Source organism: Camelus bactrianus, chromosome 9 (genome assembly GCF_048773025.1).
Source record: "Camelus bactrianus isolate YW-2024 breed Bactrian camel chromosome 9, ASM4877302v1, whole genome shotgun sequence".
Taxonomy (NCBI): domain Eukaryota; kingdom Metazoa; phylum Chordata; class Mammalia; order Artiodactyla; family Camelidae; genus Camelus; species Camelus bactrianus.
The window spans coordinates 2,556,692-2,581,399 of NC_133547.1; the positions used below are offsets into that span (position 1 = coordinate 2,556,692).

The 24,708-nt window shown below is 55.7% G+C and overlaps 3 protein-coding genes across 7 annotated transcripts; 2 read left to right on the forward strand and 1 right to left on the reverse strand.

Moving 5' to 3' along the window:
* Positions 1–46: 46 nt before the first annotated feature.
* ZNF524 (zinc finger protein 524) lies at positions 47–23,967 on the reverse strand. Of its 3 annotated transcripts, none has more exons than XM_074369200.1 (2): positions 23,811–23,967; positions 47–1,102 (listed from the first exon to the last, which is right to left on the reverse strand). In XM_074369200.1, exons 1-2 carry the CDS (start codon positions 23,811–23,813, stop codon positions 278–280), a joined length of 828 nt encoding a protein of 275 aa, XP_074225301.1. In that variant the 5' UTR covers positions 23,814–23,967; the 3' UTR covers positions 47–277. The 3 variants fall into 3 exon arrangements, with proteins under 3 accessions (XP_074225301.1, XP_010960222.1, XP_074225302.1); XM_010961920.3 differs by lacking the exon at positions 23,811–23,967 and adding an exon at positions 2,909–3,055; XM_074369201.1 differs by lacking the exon at positions 23,811–23,967 and adding an exon at positions 2,525–2,888.
* On the forward strand, positions 3,312–8,466 carry FIZ1 (FLT3 interacting zinc finger 1). 3 transcript variants are annotated; one of them, XM_074369182.1, is made up of 3 exons: positions 3,312–3,461; positions 4,973–5,323; positions 6,208–8,466. In XM_074369182.1, the coding sequence occupies exons 2-3, from the start codon at positions 5,012–5,014 to the stop codon at positions 7,402–7,404; spliced, it is 1,509 nt and encodes a 502-aa protein (XP_074225283.1). In that variant the 5' UTR covers positions 3,312–3,461; positions 4,973–5,011; the 3' UTR covers positions 7,405–8,466. The 3 variants fall into 3 exon arrangements, with proteins under 3 accessions (XP_074225283.1, XP_074225284.1, XP_074225285.1); XM_074369183.1 differs by lacking the exon at positions 3,312–3,461 and adding an exon at positions 3,505–4,667; XM_074369184.1 differs by lacking the exon at positions 3,312–3,461 and adding an exon at positions 3,505–4,383.
* On the forward strand, positions 15,662–18,868 carry ZNF579 (zinc finger protein 579). Its single transcript, XM_074369181.1, has 2 exons — positions 15,662–15,816; positions 16,767–18,868. The coding sequence occupies exon 2, from the start codon at positions 16,769–16,771 to the stop codon at positions 18,440–18,442; it is 1,674 nt and encodes a 557-aa protein (XP_074225282.1). The 5' UTR covers positions 15,662–15,816; positions 16,767–16,768; the 3' UTR covers positions 18,443–18,868.
* Positions 23,968–24,708: the final 741 nt, after the last annotated feature.

A 24,708-nucleotide genomic window follows, 5' to 3' on the forward strand; every position in this document is an offset into this window, starting at 1 on the left:
AGGGAGGAGGGCCAGCCCTGGGACCATCACGGAACACACACAAGAAGCCAGTAGGCAGAGATTTATTTCCACAGCCCCCGCCTCCAAGGGCCTGTCAGTCCGGGGGAGGGCCGCAGAAGGCAGCAGGACCCAGATGTTTGTGTCCTCACACTCAACCCCCTCCCACAACGGGAAGACCACCAAACATGAGGGTGTTCCAGGCTCCCTGCCCAGGTCCAGCACCAGCTGAACTCCCAGCTCTAAACCTGGCCTGGGGAGCGCTGACCAGGGGTGTGGGTCAGGCCAGCTCTTTCCCCTCCAGCTCCTCCTCATCGGCCCCTGCTGTGGCCGGGACACCCTCGTCGTCCCACGGTGGTTCAGGCCCTGGGTCCGGGGGACACAGGGGTGTCTCCATGGCCTCGGGGTGCTTGCGTTTGGCATGGCGCCGGAGCGTGTTGGCTTCCGTGAAGCGCAGCCGGCAGACGGGGCACTGGTAGGGGCGCTCCCCTGAGTGGACGCGGTGGTGGTGGGCCAGCTCGCCCGCCTCTCGGAAGCGGCGGGGGCAGAGTGGGCAGCGAAAGGGCCGCAGGCCGGCATGGATGTTGCAGTGCCGCCGCAGGTGGCTGGACCGCTTGAAGGTCTTGCCGCAGTCCTTGCACTCGTGAGGCTTCAGCTCTGAGTGTGAGATGCTGTGGCGCTCCAGGTCGGAGAGGTAGGGGAAGGCCCGAAGGCACACCGGGCAGAAATGCGGGGCCTTCTTAGGGCCGGAGCTCTCAGGCCCGCCTGCCACTGACCCTTCAGAGACTGTGTAGGGCACACCCTGATCATCGATCAACAGGAGGTCACTGCCACTGCCGCTGCCCACTGGGGCTGTCACCCCCTGCGCCAGTGGGGACTCCTGCCCTGACTTGGGAGGGCGGCCCCGCTTGCGAGGGAGGGAGGCCTTGAGTGTCCGATTGGAGGAGGAGGCCCCCCCGGGACGTCGGCCTCGGCGGCCCCGGGGAACAGGAGGAGGTAAGGCCAGAGGTTTCTCTTCCTCCCCGGGCAAAGGCGAAGGCCACGGGTCTGGGCTGGGGGTGTCCATGGAGCAGTGGGGGGCTTGGGTCTGGGCACTGGAGCCGGGCTAAGAGGAGAGAGGGGGCAGCCGTCAGTGCAGGGAGGGCCTGGAGCACCCCTTGTCCCCCAAAACCTCGCCATCCCTGGGTCAGAGTTTCTCCACCTGGGCATGGCCAACATTCACTTGGACACACAGTTAAAGCTATGCTAGTGGGTAAAGTAGCAAGATACTTCTGTGCCAGTTGGTAAACAGGCACTGCCCTGGGCCCCACAGGTGTCTCCCAGGCCTCCCTAACCCCTCCCTTGGATTTAGACACTCAGGGAAAACTTGAACCAAAGTAAAGAAAAACCTTCCACGGAGGATAGGGTCCAACTGAGGGCGCAAACCAGTATTTTGATCCTCAAAACAGAGACCATCAAACCCCAGAGCCACAGAGGCCTCAGAAATGTTTCTGTCCCCACTCCTAACTGACAGAAGTGATGGGGGAGAGGGTTCAGGATTGGAAGAATAAAAGGGCTGGTCCCAGCTGATGTCCGGTCCTGAGTTATGGATGAGGTCATATGTCAGAGCTAGTAGAGTCAGAGGTTCTGAGTTCGATTCCCGAGTCTGTCACTTACTCTATCATGGTGAGAAGGTAAGCCTCACACCCATGCTCTGAATAAGGGTATATCACCTCCATTTTGCAAATGGGGAAATCAAGGCACAGGAAAGCCAACTCAGGTGCCCAAGCTCCTTCTGCCGGTTAGTGGAAGGGCCAGGACTCGAACCAGATCTCGAAGACCCCAATGGTTCAGGGAGTGAGAAGAAATGAACCCAAGAGACATCATGGGGTCACTTAGTGTCCCGCGTTAGTGTCCCCCAGATCTGCTGTTAATTAAGGAGTGGCTTTGCCTCTCTGAGCCAGTTTCCACTTCTGGAAAATGGATATAGCAGGGTTGTCGGTTGACATATAGTAAGCACTCAATAAACTACCATCACGACACCACCACCAGCAGCAGATGCTGGGACCATGGGAGGGGGAGGAAACAGGTGCAGCTTAGATTAGGGGCTGCAGGTGCCACTGCACCCCCTTGTAACGGGCATACAGATTGAGGTTCAGAGAAGGGTAACTACTTTTCCATGATCACACGGCTTGCTCCTTTGGGGGTGCCTGGACTAGAACCCGGGTCTCTACAACAGTGCCCCCGACCCTCGCCCGCCTCTACCCCGTGCAGGCGCGTGCCCGCCAGCCCCGAGCGCGCGGGGCGGGCCCTGCGGGGGCGGCGGCCAATGAGCGGAGCCGGGCCGCGGACGGCGAGGGCCTCCAGGAAGGGGGTCTGCGCGCGCGCGCCCAGGCGGGCCGGCTCCATGGGGCGCGAGGTCGGCGCGCGCGCTTCGGCGAGCGCGGGAGCAGGAGCAGGTGGGGGGCGCGCTCCAAGAGCGCGCGGCCCCAAGCCTCCCCTCCCTCTGCTCCCCTCCCCCCGCCCGGGCCCCCCGCCTCTCGGGTACCTCATTTGCATGTCGCCTGGGCTCGCGAGTGTGCGCGCGCGGGGGCGCGGGGCCGGCGCGTGGGAAGGGGCGGGGGCGAGGGGGCCCTGCCCCTCGGCGGCGCGCGTGCGGGACTGCCCCGCCCCTCGGAGGGGACGCCCGGCGGCCCCTCCCTCCTTTCCCTCCTTCCCCTCCTCGTCCCCGTCGGGCCCGCGCCCGCGGGGAACAAAGGGGACGCGCTGGGTCCTAGGGACCGGTCACTCCCCACCGGCAAACCGCGCCTGCGCACCCGTCGCCCTCGCTGGTCCCGAGCGGGAAATTACCCCACCAACACATCCTAAACACACAGAAATGTCTTTCCTCCCCCAAAACACCCAGCTGGGCGACCCAATCAAAGACAGGTACCGAAAGGATGAGGAGCGGGAAAATGGCCGCTCGTTCCCGTAATTAACATGGCGCCTGATGGGCTTCAAATCCCACTGGAGGGCTAAGCACAAGATGGAGCCTGCGTTTTCCTCCTATCTCTATCGCAGTCGGCGAACTTCGATTTCTCTCTTCTCCTCATGAAACTCTACATCCTACCCAGGAGGAGCCTGAGGCTACGAAAAGGGAATCAAATCTGCCCTCTTCTATGTTAACACCCTCCAGCATCGAGGAGAGGAGGCCGCGCGCGCTCAGCTTGTTGCCCTTAGTCTGTATGGCGCCGGAGGTCACCCTAAGCCCCGCCTCTTCCCGTGCCCTCACTCAAGATGGCGCCACCCTGGCTTCTCTAACCTCCAGTAGCTGGGAAAGGGACGGGAAAGAGGGAGAAAGGAGGAAGGCGGGGAGGAGGGAAGCCAAGAAGGCGGGAGAAGGGGGAGTGCGGGGGAGAAGGGAGCCGAGGCGGAAGTCGGGGGGCCCCCCTGGGTGGAAGTGACGCTACCCCCGCTGCCCAAAATGTCGGCGCCCAGAGGGAGGTGTAAGTAATTAAAGAGGAAAGCCGACTGACTTTCCCGGCCTCCCGGGGCCGCCTCAGGGCTCCAGAACCCCCGCTCCGTACGAGCGAGGTGGACTCGCCCGGCTGCGGGTCTAGCCTGACCTGCCCCCGCCCCGGGCGCCCGGGGCCGCACCTTTTAGGGACAGGGGGGAGGGGCACAAAAGGCTGGCTCTCTGGGCCTGGGTCCTCGAGCGGACCGGGTGGGGGGGCCAACCCCGCGGGCATCAAGGTGGGGAGGAGGCGGGGCTTAATGATGGCTGGGGCGGAGCAACTGCTGGGAGGAGCCTTGGTGGGCGTGGTTTGGAGTGGAAATGGGCGGGACTGTCGCGGAAAGTGGGAGGGGTTTAGGTAAAGGGGAGAGGTTTGACAAAGGGGCGTGGCTCAGTGAGACTAGTAGGAGGGCCCTAAGTTGAAGGATCCTAATTTGGGCTGAGTGTGGTAATGGGGTTCTGTGTGGAGGTGCGAGGAGCTTAGAGAAGAGGGGTTTGTCTAGGGATGTGTCTTTCAGAAAGTGGTGGGCATAGTGAGGGGCATAGGGTTTAAGCGTGTAATTTGGGGCATCTTAGTGAAAGTGGCAAGCCTTTACAGTGAAGGTGAAATGAATTAGGATGGGGAGATGCTCAGAGGGGAAGGGCTGAGAAAGCGAGATATGTTGAGTGGAGGGAGTCTTTGAAAGTTTGGGGCTTACTTAAAGGCTGAGTTTAAAGGAAAAATTGAGTGGGGTTTAGGAGGCGGATCTTGGTAGGGAAAAGATGGTGGGACTTCAAGAAGAAACTCGAACTAACTTAGCACATAGTTGTAATCAATACAGCTTACCTGTTGAGTCTTTGCTGTGAGCAGGCTTTAAAAAGCACGCAGCACACATGGCCACGATTCTCCTCAGTCCTCATCACCACTCCCTGAGGTATTATCCCTACTTTGCAGATGTAAAGAGAATCAGTTGGTTTTATCCGAGATTCCAGGACTAGTTCTGGTCGCCCTGGAAGGTTGACTCAAGTGTCTATAGCCCCAAATCTTTGTCCTCTCATTGGCTAAAAATGTGAATCTTCATCTGAAGGTGACTCTCATCTTCAAAGAGTGGGAGTGACTTTTGGAGGGAAGGGGCTTGTCAAGAGCCTTCAGGAACAACGCAGAAACTTTGGGAAGAGGAGGCGGGACCTGAACGCGAGCGGACGGGCCTTAACCACAGTGGGTGGGGCTTAGAGTGAAGCAGGGAGTCCATTCGCAAAGGGTGGGGGAGGCTGAAAACAGTGGCACAGAAGCGATTTGGAAGTGATTAGGAAGACTGGCAGATGAATGGGGGGAGCGGTTGTAGGATAGTGGGAGGGGCTTAAAGAGCAGTGGATGTGGCTTGGGTGGATGGGCACGGCTTAGAAGGTACTGGGCGGGGCTCCCAGGGACAGGTGGCGGATCTGTGAGTCCAAGGAGCCCGATAGGGGAGACTAATGAGGGGGTGACTCCCTCACCCCACCCTCCATGTCTCCCCGCTCCAGAGAGACCCCCACCCGCCACTGCCCTTGCGCCAGGCCACCATGGATGACGCCCCGCTGCCAGCGCCCCCGGTCCCTGCCCCCGCCCCGGCTCCGGCTCCACCCGCTGCTGCTCCCCGCGTCCCGTTTCACTGCAGTGAGTGTGGCAAGAGCTTCCGCTACCGCTCGGACCTGCGGCGCCACTTCGCTCGGCACACTGCGCTCAAACCCCACGCGTGTCCGCGCTGCGGCAAGGGCTTCAAGCACAGCTTCAACCTGGCCAACCACCTGCGCTCACACACTGGTGAGCGGCCCTACCGCTGCTCTGCCTGCCCCAAGGGGTTCCGAGACTCCACCGGCCTGCTGCACCACCAGGTGAGTCCTGCAGGCCGGCCCCAGGCTGGCCTCCCTGGGACCCACTATGGGCAACAGACAGCTGGCCCAAGGCCCTTCACCGACCTCCTCCCCTAAGAAAATTTCTCCCTCCCTCCCCATCAAAGCACCCTGACCAGTCAAAGCATGAGTGTTTCTCTTTCAGTCACCACCAAATACAGAAACTAAAACATTCATACATTCATAGTAAATTTGCCCTACATAAAAGCTCCTGCCCCCTCCCATGCCCCTGCTTACACCGCCAGCATTTGCAACTTTGTGTTCATCATTCCCTTACTATTTTTAAAGATAGATTTACGCTGTATATACTTAATTCCTTTATTTAGTGGTTATTGAATTTTTTCTCCGCCCCAAGACCTGGGATACCAAAGTGAAATCAATAAAGCCCATGCCTTCGGAGAACTTACGTTCCATTGAAAGTGGTCCATCCCCAGGTAGAAAATCAGCATGAAAGCAAATACACAGGCAAGGGTGATCTGGAAAAGAAGTGTCGGGAAGATAGAAGAGCAGCAGTAATAATAACCATCTGATATGTAGCAGTAAAGAGGGGAGAGCTATGGGCTACCAGGCAAGGAGGGGAGGGGCAGAGCAGGGTGATAGTTGAGCTGAGACCTGAAGTATCAGCAGGAATCCACCATGGGAACAGTATTGCAGGCAGAGGGAACAGGAAGTACAAAAGTTCTGAGGCTAGAGGGACCAAAAGCTGGCCAGCGTGGCTGGAAGCGGAGAATGAAAGGGGAGAAGCTAGATCCTGGCCCTGTAGGCCTGGTAGGGAGCCTCACCCTCATCCCTTAGGGAGGCCAAGAATCTGCCCCGAGGGCTAGACCCTCAGCCCTGACACTGGGCTCTTCCTCCTGCCCTCTCAGGTTGTCCACACTGGTGAGAAGCCCTACTGCTGCCTAGTCTGCGAGCTCCGCTTCTCCTCCCGCTCCAGCCTGGGCCGCCACCTCAAGCGCCAGCACCGCGGGGTGCTTCCGTCACCCCTGCAGCCTGGCCCAGGCCTGCCCACCCTGAGCGCTCCCTGCTCTGTCTGCTGCAACGTGGGCCCCTGCTCGGTGTGCGGGGGCGCGGGGGCCGGCGGCGGAGAGGGCCCAGAAGGGGTAGGCGCGGCCGCGGGGAGCTGGGGGCTAGCAGAGGCCGCGGCAGCCGCCGCGGCCTCCCTGCCCCCGTTTGCGTGCGGCGCCTGTGCGCGGCGCTTTGACCAGGGCCGCGAGCTGGCGGCCCACTGGGCGGCGCACACCGACGTGAAGCCCTTCAAGTGCCCGCGCTGCGAGCGCGACTTCAACGCCCCCGCCCTCCTGGAGCGGCACAAGCTGACGCACGACCTGCAGGGTCCCGGCGCGCCCCCCGCGCAGGCCTGGGCCTCGGGAGCGGGTGCAGGGTCCGAGACGACCGGCGAGCGCGGCGCTGCGGAGGCGGGCGACGCTCGGCCGGCCTGGGACGGCGAGCTGCTCCCGGGCCGCGCCGGGGGTGGCGTGCCCGAGCTGGGGGCGCTGCTCCCCGAGGGCGGCGGGGAGGCCCCTGCGCCCGCGGCCGCGGCCGAGCCGTCGGAAGACACCCTGTACCAGTGCGACTGCGGGACTTTCTTCGCGTCGGCCGCGGCGCTGGCCAGCCACCTGGAGGCGCACTCGGGCCCGGCAACCTATGGCTGCGGCCACTGCGGGGCCCTGTACGCGGCCCTGGCGGCCCTGGAGGAGCACCGGCGCGCCAGCCACGGCGAGGGAGGCGGTGCGGAGGCGACGGCGCCGGCCCCAGGCGGGGAGCCCGCGTCTGGAGAGCCTGCGTCCGGCTCGGGCCGCAGCAAGAAGATCTTCGGCTGCTCCGAGTGCGAGAAGCTGTTCCGCTCGCCGCGAGACCTGGAGCGGCACGTGCTGGTGCACACGGGCGAGAAGCCGTTTCCGTGCCTGGAGTGCGGCAAGTTCTTCCGCCACGAGTGCTACCTCAAGCGCCACCGGCTGCTGCATGGCACCGAGCGGCCCTTCCCCTGCCACATCTGCGGCAAGGGCTTCATCACGCTCAGCAACCTCTCCAGGCACCTGAAGCTGCACCGGGGCATGGACTGATGTGGCCAGGCCGGGCACCCTTCCACCAGACCACCCCTTCTGGGGGCTGGGCTCAGGGCCCGGGCCAGGGGACCTCGGGACTACGAGGGAGGCCCAGGCCCTCCAAATCCAGAGGCCACCTACAAAGACCTACATGGGCCCCTGAGCTGGGGAACAGCAAATAAATGGAGAGACCCCTCAGCTCGAGGATCCCAGATCTGTGGAGAGACTCCTGAACTCGAGGCCCCTGGAGTGCGTGCTAGGCACCCCCAAATCAATAGGCCCCTAAGCTCCGGGGACCTAGGAATGAGAAATGGGTGTCCACACGTACTTCTCATATTAAGGGCCCTAATAAGAAAGATGGGCACCCCCTCCCCCAAGGGAAGACTGCCCCTCTCCCTAAGAGCCATCATTCCAACAACCTTGATCTGGAGAATGTGGGGGAACCGTGTCCCTGGATTTCTCTGGAACCCCTCCAAATGCTACCCACCAGAGTCACTCACTGGTGCCCCCAGATGACAGATACAGCCAGAATCTGCCTTTCCCCCCACATCGTTCTCTATGCTGAAAGAGGACCAGGGTAGTTGCCCCCTGCCCTCAACCCCCCTCCCCAATTAGGTCTCCCTCCCGTTCTGCGTAATGGATCGACCCTAAAGATCTTCCCCACCCTCCAAAACTAGAATAGGCTGGTTCAAAATTCCCCCGCCCAGTAGGATGGACTGATCCAGAAACACGTAGCCCCCCTCCTCCACTGGAGTGGGCTGGCCCAGGCCTGCACCTCACCCTCCTTAGAGTGAATACCACAGACACTCCTTCCTTCCTGTAGCGTGTGGGCTGGTCCACATCACTCCCCATCCTGTGAACTCGTGAATGGGAAGTGGTGGATATTGGGGTATCCCTCCCGCTCTTCTGTAGCGCCTGTTGGTCTTTCTCTCCATCTCTGTCAGTTTGTCTCTGTGTTCCTCCCAACCCCAAGGGGAAGGGGATTTGGTTAGGGGGGCTCTCCCTGTGAGCCTCGACCTCGCTCCCTTGTCCCACTCCCCAACGTCTCCTGGACCCCAATAAACCTCTTCCTGTCAGTCACTGCCGTCTCATGTCCTGATCCTTGGCTCTGGGGAGGTGGAGATTCCTCCCTCCCTGACTTAGGACAGGCCCCTTAAATAGAAGATCCTTTCTTCCTCCCTCCTGAGAAATTCCAAGTCCTTTAGATAGTGCATGATCCTTTTAATATCAGAGATGGTTTAGATCGCATCTAAATGGAACCCTGTCCCTTTAACACAAGATCCACCTCCAACGGAGGGACACGCCCCCTAGAACCAGAAACACCCTTTAGAAACCCTCAATCCCATAGGACACGCCCTCTAAAAACCAACTGTCTCCCTACGGCCAATTTCTTCCCCCTAGAAAAGGGCCCCGCCCCTTAGACTCTATTTCCCAGGCAATCAGACGGGTACCCTTGTCGCTACCTCCTACCCCTAGATTAGGATCCGCCCATCTGAGAATGTGCGGGCCCCAAATTGTCTCCTACGCTCGAGATTGCATTCCGGTACTGAGTGCCTATTTTGTGTCAGGCGTTGTAATCCCCTCTGAGAATTCAACAGTGAACAAAGTAACTCCTCATGGAGTTTATATTCTAGCGTGTGGGCGATGGGGTGGAGAAAAGAGTAATCAAAGTAACAAAGAAGGTAATTTCGGATGGTTATGAGTTGTGCGAAAGAAACGAGGAAGGGCGTGAAGAAAACGAGGGACTGGGCTGTGACACCTTAGATCGGGTGGTCCAGAGCTGGCAGGGGGGCTTCTCTGCAGAGGTGGTATTTGACCTGGGACCAGAAGAGGGGGGCGGCTAGGCGGACACGTGGATGGGCACAGGAGGGAGAGATGTGAGGAGATGGAGAGGTATGAGGGGGCCAGGTTACAGACCCTGGAGGGCCATGATAGACTTTTGACTGTGCTTTCTGGGTAATGGCAAGCCAGATTTTCAGTGGGAAGGGATGTGACCACTCTTGCACTTTACAAGGGCCCCTCTGGCTGCTGAGTGGAGAGAAAACTGGAGGGGGCAAGCAGATGCATCAGGCTATTGCTGTCCACCAGGAGAGAGGTGTGGGGGCCTGGAGCAGAGTGATGGAGAGAAACAGGTGGGCTCAAGATGAGTTCTGGAGGCGGAATGTGCAAGCCTGTGTGTGTGTGTGTGTGTGTGTGTGTGTGTGTCTAATGGAAAGGGAGGAATCAGGAGGGGCTGGTTGTGTGGTGATGCTTTGCATTAAGACCAGCAAATGGAGAGAGAAGAGGTCTGGGGAGAGGCTAGAGGGATCAGGACTTCCATCTTGAGCTTCTTCAATTTAAGATGCTTAGGAGACTGGCATGCTCTAATAAGGCCAAAGGTGTGTACATCCATTGATGGACATGAACCCTGGAGACACTCATGTTGACCTGCACCAGGGGTCACATAGAAGAGCTTCACAGCAGCAAAATGTACAACCCTGAACTCAGAACAACTGAAATGTCCATTGCTACAGTCTGCATGTTTATGTCCCCCTGAAATTCATATGTTGAAATCCTAATGCCCAATGTGATGGTGTTTGGAGGTGGAGCCTTTGGAAGGTGCTTAAGTCCTGAGGGTGGAGCCCTCATGGGGGGGATTAGTGCCTTTATGGAGGAGGCTCCAGAGAGCGCCCTCACCCCTCCCACCATGTGAGGGCAGAGCCAGAAGGCATGGCCTGCTAGGAACCAGGAAGAAGGCCCTCGCCAGAAGGTGACCACGCTGCCGTCTTGATCTTGGGCCTCCCAGCTGCCAGAACTGTGAGCAATAAACTTCTGCTGTTTATAAGCCACCCAGTCTGTGATATTTTGTTATAGCAGCCTGATCGGATTAAGACGTTCGTCAACAGTACAGTGGATAAATACATGGTGCTGCAGTATGCCATGGAATTCTATATAGCAACAAGAAAGAATGAGTGCAGATACACACAACTACGTGAAAGTTATAAGGAAGTGGGGCAGGGGGAGCGTAATAGCTCAGTGGTAGAGCACATGCTTAGCATGCGTGAGGGCCTGGGTTCAATCCCCAGTACCTCCATTAAAAATAAAAATAATTAAAAAAAAAAACAACAAAGAAGCGAGACACAAGAAACCAGATACACAGAGTATCACTCCGTTTCTGTAACATTCAAAAAGCAAGCAAAACTGAACTGTAATATTGTGCAGGATCCACTGTGGGTAGTGAACCATGTCGAAACACAAGAAAGCTTCCCCCCCCCCCATAAAACTCAGAACAGTGGGGTTGGAAGGGTTAAACCCGGGATGGGACATGGTGGGACCTTCTATGGGCTCTGGGGTGGCGGCCAGCATTCTGTTTCTAAATCTGGTGACTATTTTATAATCACTTGTTAAATCGTGCGTCTGGGTCTCGCCCTTTTAATCTATACGTCTTATATTTCACAAGGGAAAACATTTAAAGGAGGGAGACATATCTGGGGGGAGATAGACAACTAACAGTTTGGCATTCACGGAAGACATCTTTTGCCTAGAAATCTGAAATTGTTTATTTGAAAAGGCCCCAGGCCCGCGCCTGGAAATGCGCAGCCTTAGACAGTCCTCTCCACTCGACCACCCCTATTCAGGAAGAGGGAACCAGACTCACCTCTTTGGGGTAAAAAACGTATCTCCTGCTTTGGAGAAACAAGACCCGCCTCCTTAGATACAGGCACCGCCCCCAGGGACGAGACCCGCCCACTTGGAGACCAGCTCAGCCTCCAGAGCCGAGGGCCTGGAAAGGTGCCAAGGTTGTCATGGCGATGGCCGCCTGGCTGTGGAATAATGAATAGGGACCTCCCACCTACCTCACCTCCACTCCAATCCTTTCCCTTCTGAGGCCTTAGCGAAAGGGACTCATCGCCTTTCCCAAGGGTCCCCAGTGCCAGGCGGTGGGCTGGGCCTCGTCCCCAACTCGTGACACCGTGGCCCCATTTTCATCAACGTGCTAATTGAGGTTCGGAGGCAGAGGGGGAGGATTTTACCCTGGGGGCGATCTCAACTGTTCCAGAGCATCAGTTACTCGCCAGACGCTGGCGACTCCCACGCCTCTGTGGGCGGGGCTGACTCCGGCGCGCGGACGGACGTGAGGGGTGGGGGAAGCCAGCCACCTGCACTGCACGCGCACCTGCGCTCCGCACCTTCCACCCACCAGAGTCTTCTCCCCTTCGGGGGCATCCCCCACTCCAAAACCTGAAGCCTCGCTCCTCCTCACCCTCGTCCCTCTATTCACTCACAAATATAGGTAGACGAGCCAGACTCGCTGACGATAGGGCAGTTAAGCAAAAAGGCGAAGCAGCCCCCTGCCCGCAGGTGGTTTATATTCCAATGGAAGGGGAAAAGGCAATCAGTGGGTAACCGACAAGCAGCCTAACGTTTGTTTGCGATGAGCACAATGTTGAAAATTTAAGGCACAGCAAGGACTCGAGGGTGACAGGAGGGCTATTTCAGCTAAGCGGACAGGACAGGTATCTCTGAGGAGATCTGAAAGAAATGAGGGGAGTAAGGGAAACATCACGGAAATCTAGGGGAAGGGCATTCCGGGCAATGAACGGCCCTTGGAAAGGCCCTGAGTCCAAAAGCAAAAAGGTCAGTGTGGCTGGAGCAGAGCAAAGCAGAGGGAGAAAGACAGGAACCAGCTAAGGGAGGCTCCAGGGTTCAGACAGGTAGGGTGGGACTGGCTGGTGTGGGGGGTGTAGGTGAGGAGGGTGAGGAGGGAGAGGTGAGAACCACGGGAGGGTGTTCAGCGCAGGAGTAAGGAGATTTCTGGGTGCCAGAGACTGAACGCGAGGGAGCAGACCTGGAAGTAGGAAAGCCAATGAGGAGGCGGATGAGGTAGGAATTACATCCAGGAGGACGGCCCTGAGCCAATCAGCGCCAGGTCCCGCCCCCTGAGCAGCCGGAGGCTCGCCAGGCTCAGACCCCCTCTCTCACCTGGACCCGCGCCCCCCCTCCTCCATGCTCCCCGCCTCCGTCTCCCCGTTGCATCCGGCCCGGCCTCCGCGCGGGTCCCACAGGAATTTCTCTAAAACACTAATCGGATCATGTGACTCTCCAGCTTAAACACTTTTCAATGGCTTCTCAGTACACTCGGAAAGCATCTAGCATTCAGCCTGGACTAGTCGGCCGGACATAGTTGCTCGTGCGGCTCTGGCCTCTCTCTGCCACGCTGTCCGCCTTTGATGCCCCAATCCAAGGCCACAAATCTCCCCCAAGACACGATTCCCACCCCCCCAGCCCCGCCTACACATACACACACACACACACACACACAACATGCTGATCTCCGAAATTTCTTTGTCATCACCCTCATTCCTGAAAGAGTTTATTTATTTTATTTAAAAAAAAAGTATTTTAAGGCTCTAAAATATAGATAATAAAATAATAACACACACACCCTAGGTATATACTCAAAAGAACTGAAAATAGCCATTAAAACAAAACCTTATACGTACCAAATGTTCATAACAGTAATGGTCACAATAGCCAAAGGGTAGAAACAACCCAAATGTCCATGAACAGATGAATGGATAAACAGAATACAGTATACCCATACAATGGAATATTATTCAGTCATAAAAAAGGAATGAAGTGTTGATGCACGCTACTACACGGCTGAATCTCGAACCCATTACGCTAAGTGAAAGAAGCCAGTCATAAGAGGCCACATACTGGATAACTCAATTGATATGAAGAATCTACTGTAGACAAACCCACAGAGACAGAAAGACAATTATTGGTTGCCAAGAGCAGGGCTGGAAGAAGGTAGTGGGGAATGGCTGATTAACGGGTCTGGGGGTTTTTTGGGGGTGATGAAAAAGTTCTAGAACTACATAGTGGGGATGACAGCACAGTTTCATGAATGTTCTTTATTAAAATTTATTGACTGATTGATTGGGTTTTGGGGGGATTAACTAGGTTTATTTATTTCTTGATTTCAGTTGAGGTACTGGGGATTGAACCCAGGATCTTGTGCATGCTAAGCACCCACTCTATTGCTGAGCTATACCTCCCCTCTATGAATGTTCTTAATGCCACTGAATTGTACACTTCAACATGGTTACAATGGTAAATTTTATGTCATGTGTATTCTATTTTATTTTCAATGGGATTTTAATTTATTTCTTTATTAAATTTATTTTATTTGGGGGGGGAGGGAGGTAGTTAGGTTTATTTATTTACTTATTTTTAGAGTAGGTACTAGGGATTGAACCCAGGACCTTTTGTATGCTAAGCATGTGTTCTACCACTTGAGCTACAACTTCCCCCTACATGTATTTTTAAAAAATAAAAAAGTACACACACACACACACACACACACACACACACACACTCACACTCCTACATTGACTACCAGCTTGCAAGCATACCAGATACACCTGACTCCCCATTAAACCCCCCTCCAAGATCTGATTGCCTACCCCTTCTCAAAGGTGGCCCTTACCCTGAACTTGGTGCTTATTGTTTCCATGGATGTGTTCAGGCTTTTGCTCCCTATGTATATATCCTTTAAAATATACTGTAATCAATCAGGAGCTTTTTAAAATCACGCTCCTGACCTACTGTCATTTCTCCCATCTCTTTGTGAAATGTGAACACTTAGACTCAGTAGCTTTGAAGCTTCTTAGTACCTCACTTTGCTGCTCTTTGAAGTAAGAGAATAAAAGTTATCAACTTCTTTACATAAGGAATAACAAATGGGCTTGTATTTGTAAAGCACTGACAAGGGTAAGCTCTCATTTGCTGTATTTTTATTATCCCCCATTTGTTTCTTTTTCCTTTACTTTGTTGAAAAACCACATTCACGTGCCTTCAAATTCCAAAAGTACAAAAGGATAGAGTGTAGTCCGTTTCAGTCCTGGGAGTTAGACAACTTTGCTAGTTTCTTCTCTCTTCTTCCAGTTCTCCCAGACACAACCCACTGATAAGCACAGATAGAACAGGCCACAGGCTGTGATCCACCTCCTTTTTCTTTTTTTTTTTTTCCTCCCCTTCATGTTATCACTTGGAGCCTTTCCGTATCTTTACAAGCAAACTCCTTCATTTTTATTTTTTGGACACATAGCATTCCACTGGGTAGATCAATCACGATTTAGCACTCAAATACCTGACTGACGGGGATTTAGAGCCTTTCCTGTCTTTCGCTGTGATGCACAATACTGCAGCAATAAACCTGGTTCAGACACCACTTGTGGCATGTTTCTCAGTAGATCTATCTGAAGGATAAGTTCCAGAATTGCTTGCTCATTAAGACTGTTCCGAATTTTACTCGCCCCAACCACGTACGAAAGGTTCTCTTTCCCACGCTCTGGCCAACAACGTTTAGAGTGTATCTCACCTTAAACAATCAGTGTCAAGCTGCGGGCATACTCCTGCAACATACATCCTTTTCTGCTCAGCATTATGGGTTTGAGATGTGGCCATGTTGGTACATTTCTCTCCTGTTTCTATTTGCCCCCACCCCCACCCCTAACCCTTGGCTTTCATCCTGCAGGTTTCAGCTGAAACATCATTGACACCAGAAAGCCTTCGTGAATCACTCTCACTCAGTGCCTTCTCTGATCTCTGTAATCCCACCATATCCTGTTTCCTGCATCCAAGCACACTCTCCAGGAGGGCAATTGGATCTGTGTCTGTCTGTCTCCTCCTCAGGCTGTGAGCTCCCTGTGGACAGGGACTCTGTCTTTATCACTGTGGCTCCAGCACCAAGGACAGAGCTAGCCCATAGTAGGTGCTCAGTAAATACTGATGGCTTAGGCTCGAGTGAACCAATGTAGCAGAGTGAGAAATCAGTCTCTTAGAGTCGAGTGAATGCAGGCAGGTTTTATCACAGAGGGGAAAACGCAGGCTCAGAGAAGGGAAAGGCGCTTGCTCAGGCAGCTGAGTGCCGGCTGGAGTCAGGTTCTAGCCCAGAGTCGGTACTTTCCCTGAAGCCTCTGTCACTGCCTCATTCATCTTTCCCTGCCACCCCCCTTGCCCAGCACAGTGCCTGGCACAGGCAGGACCTGATAAATGTGTATTTGTTGAAGGAATGAATGAATGTGTGTGTCTGTTAGGGAGGGGAGGGGGCCTGGACTCAGCCCCCAGGGCCCCCAGCCCCCTCCTCGCTCCGGGAGCCCAGAAGACAGGCCCCCAACCCCCTTCTCTTACAGGACCCAAGAGTCCAACCCGCCCTCCCTCTCTGCCCCCTGGGTCCCCTCGTCCTCCCTCTTCCGGCTTCCCAGCCAGTCTTTCCTCTTTCAGACTCGGACGAAAGGCCGGGTTTCCGGGGGGAAGGCTTAGGCGGTGACACCGAGCCCAGCCTCCTCCACCCCCCACCACGCTCGGGGCCCTCCCTCCCCGCCACCACCGTCCGCGCTCGGCCGGCCGCGGTGAAGGAAGAAAGGAGCAAAGGAGGCGGAGGTAAGAACCGGGCGCCCGGCCATCAGGGCCGAGCCCCAGGCCCTGGGCTCACAAATCTGCAAGGCGTCCACCCGCGGCCCTAATTCTGCTGATCATGCCTGCGGGGAACCAGAGGCTGGGCCCAGTAGAGAGGTCGGCCCCCCTTGGGGTCCTAGGGTTGCGGACCCCCAGCAGCCTTCCTCAGGGGCCCGGGCATGGCCCTCAGCCGCTTCCTCCCTGGAGATTTCCAGCAGCTGGGCCCCTAGCCCCTTCCTCTCCCTTGTCTTAGGAGCCCAGCCCCCTCCCCCCAGCACTCTGCATCGCTGGGACCCAGAAATCCATGCCCCCCACATACAGAAGTCTAGATGCTGGATCCCAGTCATCTCCCAAGCTCCTCCAGGCCCCAACCTCAGCCCCTGGAATCCGGGCCCCTAGCCCCCTCCCTGCCCAAGAGTCTGAGCCCTCCTACTCCTGGCCTCTCCCAGCCCCTGGCGTCTGGGCACCCACACTCCATTTCCGGGGCCTCCGGATTTTGAATCCCACCCCCTCCACTCCGGCACCAAGGGCTGGTTCCCAGCCCCTCCCAAAACGTTCCAGCGGGAACCCTGGAGAAAAAGGCAGTTCACTGACTTTGTCTGCCTCAGTCTCCTCTTCTGTCTCTCTGTCTCCCTGTCTCTCCCTCCCTCCTTCCTGCCACGGTTCTTCTGATCTCTGTGTTTGCACCGTCTCTGCCTACCCGTCTTTGTTTTCTCTTCATCTCTGTCTCTGCTGGGTGTCCGCGTCTCTCTCCGGCGCTCTGCCACTCACCATCCTGTTTCTCCTGGTCTCTGCCTCTCATTTGTGCCTTCTTCCGTCTGTCTCGCCTGTGCCCGCCTAAATATCTGACCCTCTCTGTATCTCCATCTCTCTGTCTCTGCTTCTTTCTCTGCACACACACACCCAATCTCTGCATCTCCCCTTTCTCTTTACAGGTATGGATCCGCAGCCCCCTCCGCCAGCCCAGGGCAGCCCACCTCACCGTGGCCGGGGCCGTGGCCGGGGCCGAGGCCGTGGCAGAGGCCGCGGCCGTGGCAGGGGGGGCGCCGGAGCTCCGCGGGCGCCCCTGCCCTGCCCCACCTGTGGCCGCCTCTTCCGCTTCCCCTACTACCTCTCCCGGCACCGGCTGAGCCACTCGGGCCTGCGGCCCCACGCCTGCCCCCTGTGTCCCAAGGCCTTCCGCCGGCCTGCCCACCTCTCGCGCCACCTGCGTGGCCACGGGCCGCAGCCCCCGCTGCGCTGCGCCGCCTGTCCCCGCACCTTCCCTGAGCCCGCCCAGCTCAGGCGCCACCTGGCCCAGGAGCACGCAGGCGGCGGGGTCGAGCTGGCCATCGAGAGGGCAGCCAAGGAGGCGGCCGAGTCCGGCTGGGGCCCGCCGCAGGACAAGGGCGCCGAGCAGCCCGCCGCCGCGGGAGCCACTGAGGAGGAGGCGTCGCGGCCCGATGCGTGGTCCGCGGGGGAGCCGGCCACGCTGGCGGCCGCCACGGGCGTGGAGCCCCGCGAGTCGGAGGAGGAGGAGGCCGAGGCCGGAGCGGCCGAGCTGAGGGCCGAGCTGGCGCTGGCGGCCGGGCGGCAGGAAGAGAAGCAGGTCCTGCTCCAGGCCGACTGGACGCTGCTGTGTCTCCGCTGCCGCGAAGCCTTCGCCACCAAGGGCGAGCTCAAAGCGCACCCGTGTCTGCGCCCCGAGGGCGAACAGGAGGGCGAAGGGGGGCCCCCGCCCCGCCCCAAGCGCCACCAGTGCTCCATCTGCCTCAAGGCCTTCGCCAGGCCCTGGTCGCTGTCCCGCCATCGGCTGGTCCACTCCACCGACCGCCCCTTCGTGTGCACGGACTGCGGCCTGGCCTTCCGCCTGGCCTCCTACCTCCGCCAGCACCGCCGCGTGCACGGCGCCCTCAGCCTCCTGGCCCCGCTGCCAGGCAAGAAGGACGACAAGGCATCAGGCGGCCGGAACTCAGGGAAAGGGCCCGAGGGGGGCGAAGGGGCGGAGCGCGGGGGCGCCTCCGAGGGTGGGGAAGGCGGGCAGAACGGAGGGGATGCCGCCCCGGCCCGGCCCCCCGCCGGGGAGCCCCGCTTCTGGTGCCCCGAGTGCGGCAAAGGTTTCCGGCGCCGGGCGCACCTGCGGCAGCACGGGGTGACCCACTCGGGGGCGCGCCCCTTCCAGTGCGTGCGATGCCAGAGGGAGTTCAAGCGGCTGGCTGACCTGGCCCGCCACGCGCAGGTCCACGCGGGGGGCCCGGCCCCGCACCCCTGCCCACACTGCTCGCGGCGCTTCTCGCGCGCCTACAGCCTCCTGCGCCACCAACGCTGCCACCGCGCCGAGCTGGAGAGGGCCGCCGCCGCGCAGCAGGCCCTGCAGGCCCAGGCCCCGCCGTCGCCCCCGCCGCCCCCGCCGCCCCCGGCCGGCCAAGAGGAGGAAGGGCTCCCGCTGCCTATCGCACGCATCAAGGAAGAGCCGCCCTCCCCGGGAACCCCACCCCAGTCGCCGCCGGCTCCCCCTGTCTTCCTCAGCGCCTCCTGTTTCGACAGTCAAGACCACTCAGCCTTCGAGATGGAGGAAGAAGAGATTGACAGCAAGGCTCACCTGCGCGGATTGGGCGGCCTGGCCTCCTGACCCTCACACCCACTCTCAGCACCTCCGTTTGACTCCCCGGTTTGCAATATGGAGAGGGGAAGTTGAAGGAGAGGCACCTCTTCTGTGTACCCACCCCTACCCTCCCAGCCCTCTACACTAAGGCGGGGGGTGGGGGCGGGGGCCTGGACTGCCCCTCCCTCCCCATCACCCACCCCCAGGCCCCCTGATGCTGGTTGGAAACTGCTCACCCCAACACATGTCTGAAGACAGGACGACAATTCAGAAAATAAGGTGGAGGACATTGGCAAGAGGGATGGAGACTGAGGGGGACCCCCAGGCTGGCTGTCCCCCAATATACACACTGGACACCATCACCTCTTTGGAACTGCCAGACCCTGGGGGCCCCAGTGAGCAAAGGTCTGTCCCTGTCCCTTTGTCTGTCTGAATAAATGTGAGTTCGTGGAACCCAAGAGAGTGAGGCTGTCTGTGGGGGCGAGGGCTGGCTAAGGGGGAGCAGGGAATTGTCCCACAGGCTCTGACCTGGGGTTCAGAGCAGGAAGGATGCAGATACCTACATCAGGGAATACGGGGTCCTCAGCCAAGCAAGAAACTCATGAGAAGAAACAAGGGTGGGAGAAAAGTTACCATCACCATCTGCCCGGGGCATTTCCAGGGATCCCCGCGGCCCTCCTGTGGGATCGCCGTGTGCATTCATTCATCAGACATTTACCTGGCACCATGCTATGCCCTGGGGATGCCGAGAAGAAGAAAGCCACTCTAAGGAGCTGGAATTGTGGATCCGTACAGCCTCATACGGTTTGCCATAAGCCACGGGGGAGGGGTTTCCATCTAAATTGAGAACCAGTACATACACTGAAAATAAAAGAATTAAAATTGAAGGAGAGTAAAAATTCAGATCCTCGGTCACTCTTTCAAGGGCCCGATATGCCCCTGTAATGGGTGGCTACCCTATTGGACCGCACCGATCTAGAACATTCCACATCACAAAAAGTCCCCCTGGACCACGCTGCCCTAGATAATAAACCAATCCGCAATGTGACGTCAGGTATTGATAAGGGCTCCCAAGAAAACCACCCAGCGTGGCGATGATGCAGCCCGTTGGGAGGGCAGGGCCTCTGGTGAGATGACATTTGACCTTTTGACCTGAACGAAGAACCAGGCAGAGGGAGAGAAGAGCGCGGGCAAAGGCTGTGTGTGAGGTGTGTGGGTGTTACATGTTTGAGAAACTACAAGGAATTGGGGGTGGGGTGGGAAGCATCACTTTTCCACAGATCCTCCAGGTGTTCTGTTCTGCTGTTTACTCCTTTGGTTGGGTCCTCGTAGTGGCGAGCAGGCAGGACGTCTCCAAGCCAACCCTCCTTAAACCCCATCCCTTCCTTCCTACTGGCACCTTGCCCTCGCCCCGTGCTTGTCAACGGCTCTTGCTGTACACACACAACGACACTGACTACTCAGGTATCTTCCTGCCTGTAAGGCCAGGTGAGAGAGGGGCGAGGTCGTGCTTGTCTTCCAGGGCAGAAAACGAGGCCCTGAGGCTCCAGGAGGGAAGGTTGCTCCCCTGGTGTGATGAAAACACCAGGCAGGGGGAGGGCGGGAGGGAAGCTGGAACAGCGCTGGCTGAGAGTCATGGAGGGGAGGTGATGACCAGCCAGAGCTTTGCAGAATTCCCTCCGTCTGAGACTTAACACATCTTAGCTGAGCCCTTGTGACATTGCCTGGCATGGAGCATGCACTCGGTGAGTCCTAGCCTGTTTGATTATTCCTGTGTTCACTACCCAGTGCTAGATGTCGGTGGAGAGAGTGCTGAGAGACCAGCTGAGCACCTGCCCTCGTGAAGCTTACAGACCAGTGAGGACCAGTTGTCTATTGACAACAATCAAATGTTGCCAAAAATAAATTAAGATTTCCAAATGAGGCCAGTTTCCCCAGTGTTCTAGATCCTACTAGAAACTGTAACTAAACCTCAGGTGTTGGGGAGAATGGGAAGCTGGGGTATCCTCTCCTTACATGCAAGTCACCTCCCTCCCCAGGAACCTTCAGTGGCTCCCTAGTACCGCATCTGAAGGTGGACCAGACACCTTCAGCACAATCTCATGGACAAAACTCACTGAAGGAGGTGGTTATATAGCCCCATTTACAGAAGGGGCAAACTGAGGATTAAAGCTATGAAGTCCCTTGTCTTACTTCTGTGACCTCTACCACAAATGGAGCACTTCGTATTAAAGGGTTACTTTGTGGAAAGGGCTGAAGTCAATAGTTGGCACCTGGGAGGAAGTCACTGATGTCATTGCTTGGTTATTATTATTCTCCCAGGTGGGTAGAGATGTGATCTCAGGGAACCCTAGTTCCCTACTGGGAACTAGCAAACATCCTCACCATCTTCCAGAGCCAGAAACAGTGCTCAGAGCAGAAGTCTCTTGCCCAAGAACCCACAGCTAGAAAATGATAGACGAGGGATTCGAACCCAGGCAGGAGCAACTCCATGGCCTGAACCCTACACCAGGACCATATGACCTTCACAATCAGCCCCCAGCCACAGAAGCCACCTTTCAGGGCCCCTCCCTACACACATCCTGCTCTCCAAGCCCCAAGGCATCCTCCCCTCCAGACTACTGGCATCCGTCCCCGACCCCCATGCTCACTCATCATTAAGGATCTGCTACATCCAAAGAAAAACATTCCTAGAACAAAACACAGACCCTACAGCAAGAAAACAGCCTTGGAGATTCAACCCAGTTCTCTCATTCTGCAGATGAGAATACTTTATATTTTTGTTGCTATTATAAATGGTACCAGGAATACATTTAACAAAAAATGTGCATTCCCTTTATGGAGACTATTTGAAAAGTGTGCTGAAAGATGTTAGCAATCACCTAAATAAATTCAAAGAAATACTGAAAAAACCGCCCACCTACGAGGGACAGATGTAGGTAATGATAACATAACCCAACAATTGTTATTGTTAGGATGTAACAGAAGTGCTGTTTGTGAGTTGAACCCTACTGCTGGTCTCTCCCCGCGCTGAGCATTTCACACAGAAGATCTCCATCACGTTTGTTCATGAAAATACAGAGGACGCTTCTTGAGTATTCACCCTCTGTCTCCTCCTAAGGGGATTCGCCTGGATGAGCCCACTTGGTCGTCGCAACGGCACCCTTAGATAGGCACTATCATTGGGCTCTGTTTTCCCTCCTTAAGAAGCTTTGCTGAGGTATCACGTACACACCACACAATTCACTCATTTTGTGTCCCATTCAATGATTTTTAGTAAGTTCACAGGATTCTGCAACTGTGGCCACAATTCAGTTTTAGAACATTTCCATCACCCCAGAAAGACCCCATTTATAGTCACTCCCATTTCACACCCCAGGTCCAGGCAACCACTGAAGAACTTTCTATCTCTATAGATTTGCCTTTTCTGGACATTTCACGTCCCTGGATCGTACAATATGTGGCCTTTCATCTCTGGCTCCTTTCACTTAACATAATGTCCTCAAATTCCATCCATGTTGTAAATTGTATCAGCATGTCATTACTTTTTATGGCTGAATAATATTCCATTGCATGGCTAGACCACATTTTGTGTGTCCAATCATCCATGGATGGGCGTTTGGGTTGTATCCACTCTTTCGTTGTTATAAAAAAGGCTGCTATGAACATGTGTGTACAAGTCTTCCTGTGGGTGTACGTTTTGGTTTTTCTTGGGCAGATTTTCAGGAGCAGAATTGCTGGTGTGTGTGCAGAGTTGATAATGAACTTTTTAAGAAAGTGCCAGACTATTTCCCACTTACAGTCCCACCAGTGACACATGAGGGTTCCCCCAGGGGTCTCCATTCTCCTGAGAAGGAGACTCAAGTACAGTGATCTGAACTGACTTGCCCATGGTCACACTGCTCATGAGTAGCAGATCCAGATATGATCCCAGGCACTGTGGTCCCAAATCCTTAAGCAAGGATTCACCCTCACCTTGTTCATTCATTCATTCATCCTCAACTCTTTATTGAGCCCCCTGTGCTTAGAGGGAGGAAAAACATCAGTAGACAGATAAACATTCTGGTAGGAGATGCAGATAAACAAATATGCTCGGGACATGGATTCAGCAAATACTTAGATTAGGCTCCTACCCTGTGCTGGGCACCATCCACTGGCTAAATGAAACAGATGCAAACCCCTCCTCACGTGGGGCTTCCATTCCCGGGGGAGGAAACACAGCGAGTAAGTGACAGACGTGTGGTAGGAAGGAGGGAGGGGCTGAACTTCCCAGGAGGCCACAGCTGACGCAACGGTCCTGAGTGTGGGGCTGTGACTGGTGTGTGCAGGGAGCAGAGGCCTGCTGCCTGAGAGGGGGAGAAATTTCTTTCTTAATTTTTTTGTTTTTAATGTCTTTGTGTGTGTGAGGGGGAGGTAATTAGGTTTTTATTTACTTTATTTTTAGTGGAGGTTCTGGGGAATTGAACCCAGGAGCTTGTGCATGCTAGGCACACGCCCTACCACTGAGCTATTATCCTCCCCCGGTTTTTCCGCCAAGTGAAATGCTGAGGGAGCCCCGGGGGGATTCGTGGAGAGGCTGGCACGGTTTGCTTCCCTTTTAACATTTTCTTAGGAGGATTTGAACACTTACAGCACTTGGAAAGCACTGCAGTGTGAACATCTCTAGACTCACACCCTAGAGGCTACAAGCAGCATTTTGCTGTATTTGCTTGGTTCTTTCTTCATAACAAACCTGCCCATCTAGACATCCTTTCGTCCTTCCATCCATCTATCCATCATCCATCTTTCTAAAAACGAATACAGTTTGCTACCTAGAGCAGTTTTGGGTTCACTGAAAAATTGAGCCAAAATTCCAGACGGTCTCTATACATCTATCCTTCAAAAATTTGTTTTAAAGCAATTTGCAAACACTAGTCCACATCACCCCTAAACACTTCAGCATGCATACCAAAACAAGAGATCAAATATTTCTCTGAGCTTCTTGTCCTTGGTCACATTGAAACACAGTGAATTGCCTACCAGTTACGTGTCACCATTCGATACATTTTGAGAGATACGGACGCCTGAGGGGCACAAATTCCTCTCCTGACTGAAGAGATTTCTTCTGGTTTCTGTTTAGAGAACAGGCTGGTGGGAGTGGGAACAAAAGTCCTCTTAAGCCCACTGGTTTTCTTCTTAAATAACCCTTTTCTTTTGGAATCATTTCAGATGTGCAGAGAAGTTGCTCAGATAGCCCCCTGGACCTGACCCAGGTTCCCCTAATGTTATCACCTCCCTTGACCACAGGAAACCAAGAAACCAATATGGACAGATTGCTGCCAAGCAAACGCCACCCCTTACTCAGATTTCAGTCATTCTCCCTAGTGTCCTTCGTAATGTCCAGGGTCCCACTTACCATATGACGTGCTTATGTCCTGCCTTCTGAACCTCCCACTGGCCTCTGACCATGCCTACGGCTTGCCTTGGTCTTCACAGTGGCCGTTTCGAGGAGTCCCTGGAAGAGAAATCACGCCTGCAGCGCGCCAGCCGCCGCATCCCCTCCCGGGCTGCGTGTGGTCCCCGGGACCGTCACGGGGGATGTTGACCTGCCTCACCTGGCGGGAGACCAGGCCTCGCCAGGTCTCCACGCTGTAAAGCGACCCCTCCCCCATTTCCAAACTCTGCTCTTTGTCAACAAGTCACTAAGTGCAGCCCACGTGGAGGGGAGGGGGAGTAGGCGCCACCGCTGGCAGGGGACGTGTCCCGATGCATTTTGGCGGCATTCATCTGTCCCTTCGCCTTCCCCTGTTGATTTATTTATTCAGTTATTTATTCATACCTGTATGGATTCACAGGTGTTTTCTTTTACGATAGTCAAACACGTTATCTCCTATAAATAGTATATATATGCTAGTCCTGTGCGACCTTATTTATTGCATTGAAGCCTGGCTCTGTTTGCTGGCTGCTGTCAAGAGACAGTGAAGGAGGGTGTAGGGGGTCCTGGGTTCAATCCCCAGTACCTCCATTAAACATAAATAAACCTAATTACCTCCCCTAAAAAAACCAACCAAACAACAACAAAAAAGCAGAAAGGAAGAAAGAAAGGAAGAAAGGAAGAAAGAAAGGAAGGAAGAAAGGAAGGAAGGAAGGAAGGAAGGAAGGAAGGAAGGAAGGAAGAAAGAAAGAAAGAAAGAAAGAAAGAAAGAAAGAAAGAAAGAAAGAAGAGAGAAAGAAAAGAGAAAGAAAAGAGAAGGAAGGAAGGAAAAGAAAGAGAAAGAAAGAAAGAAAAAGAAGGAAGGAAAGAAAGAAAAGAA

What these genes read in the sequence shown, in the direction of transcription:
- FIZ1 (XM_074369182.1), top strand. Translation starts at nt 5,012, where the DNA reads ATGGATGACGCCCCGCTGCCAGCGCCCCCGGTCCCTGCCCCCGCCCCG. An exon ending in CCGGCCTGCTGCACCACCAG is followed by an intron (nt 5,324 to 6,207) that starts GTGAGTCCTGCA and finishes CTGCCCTCTCAG; the next exon opens with GTTGTCCACACTGGTGAGAA.
- ZNF579 (XM_074369181.1), top strand. Translation starts at nt 16,769, where the DNA reads ATGGATCCGCAGCCCCCTCCGCCAGCCCAGGGCAGCCCACCTCACCGT.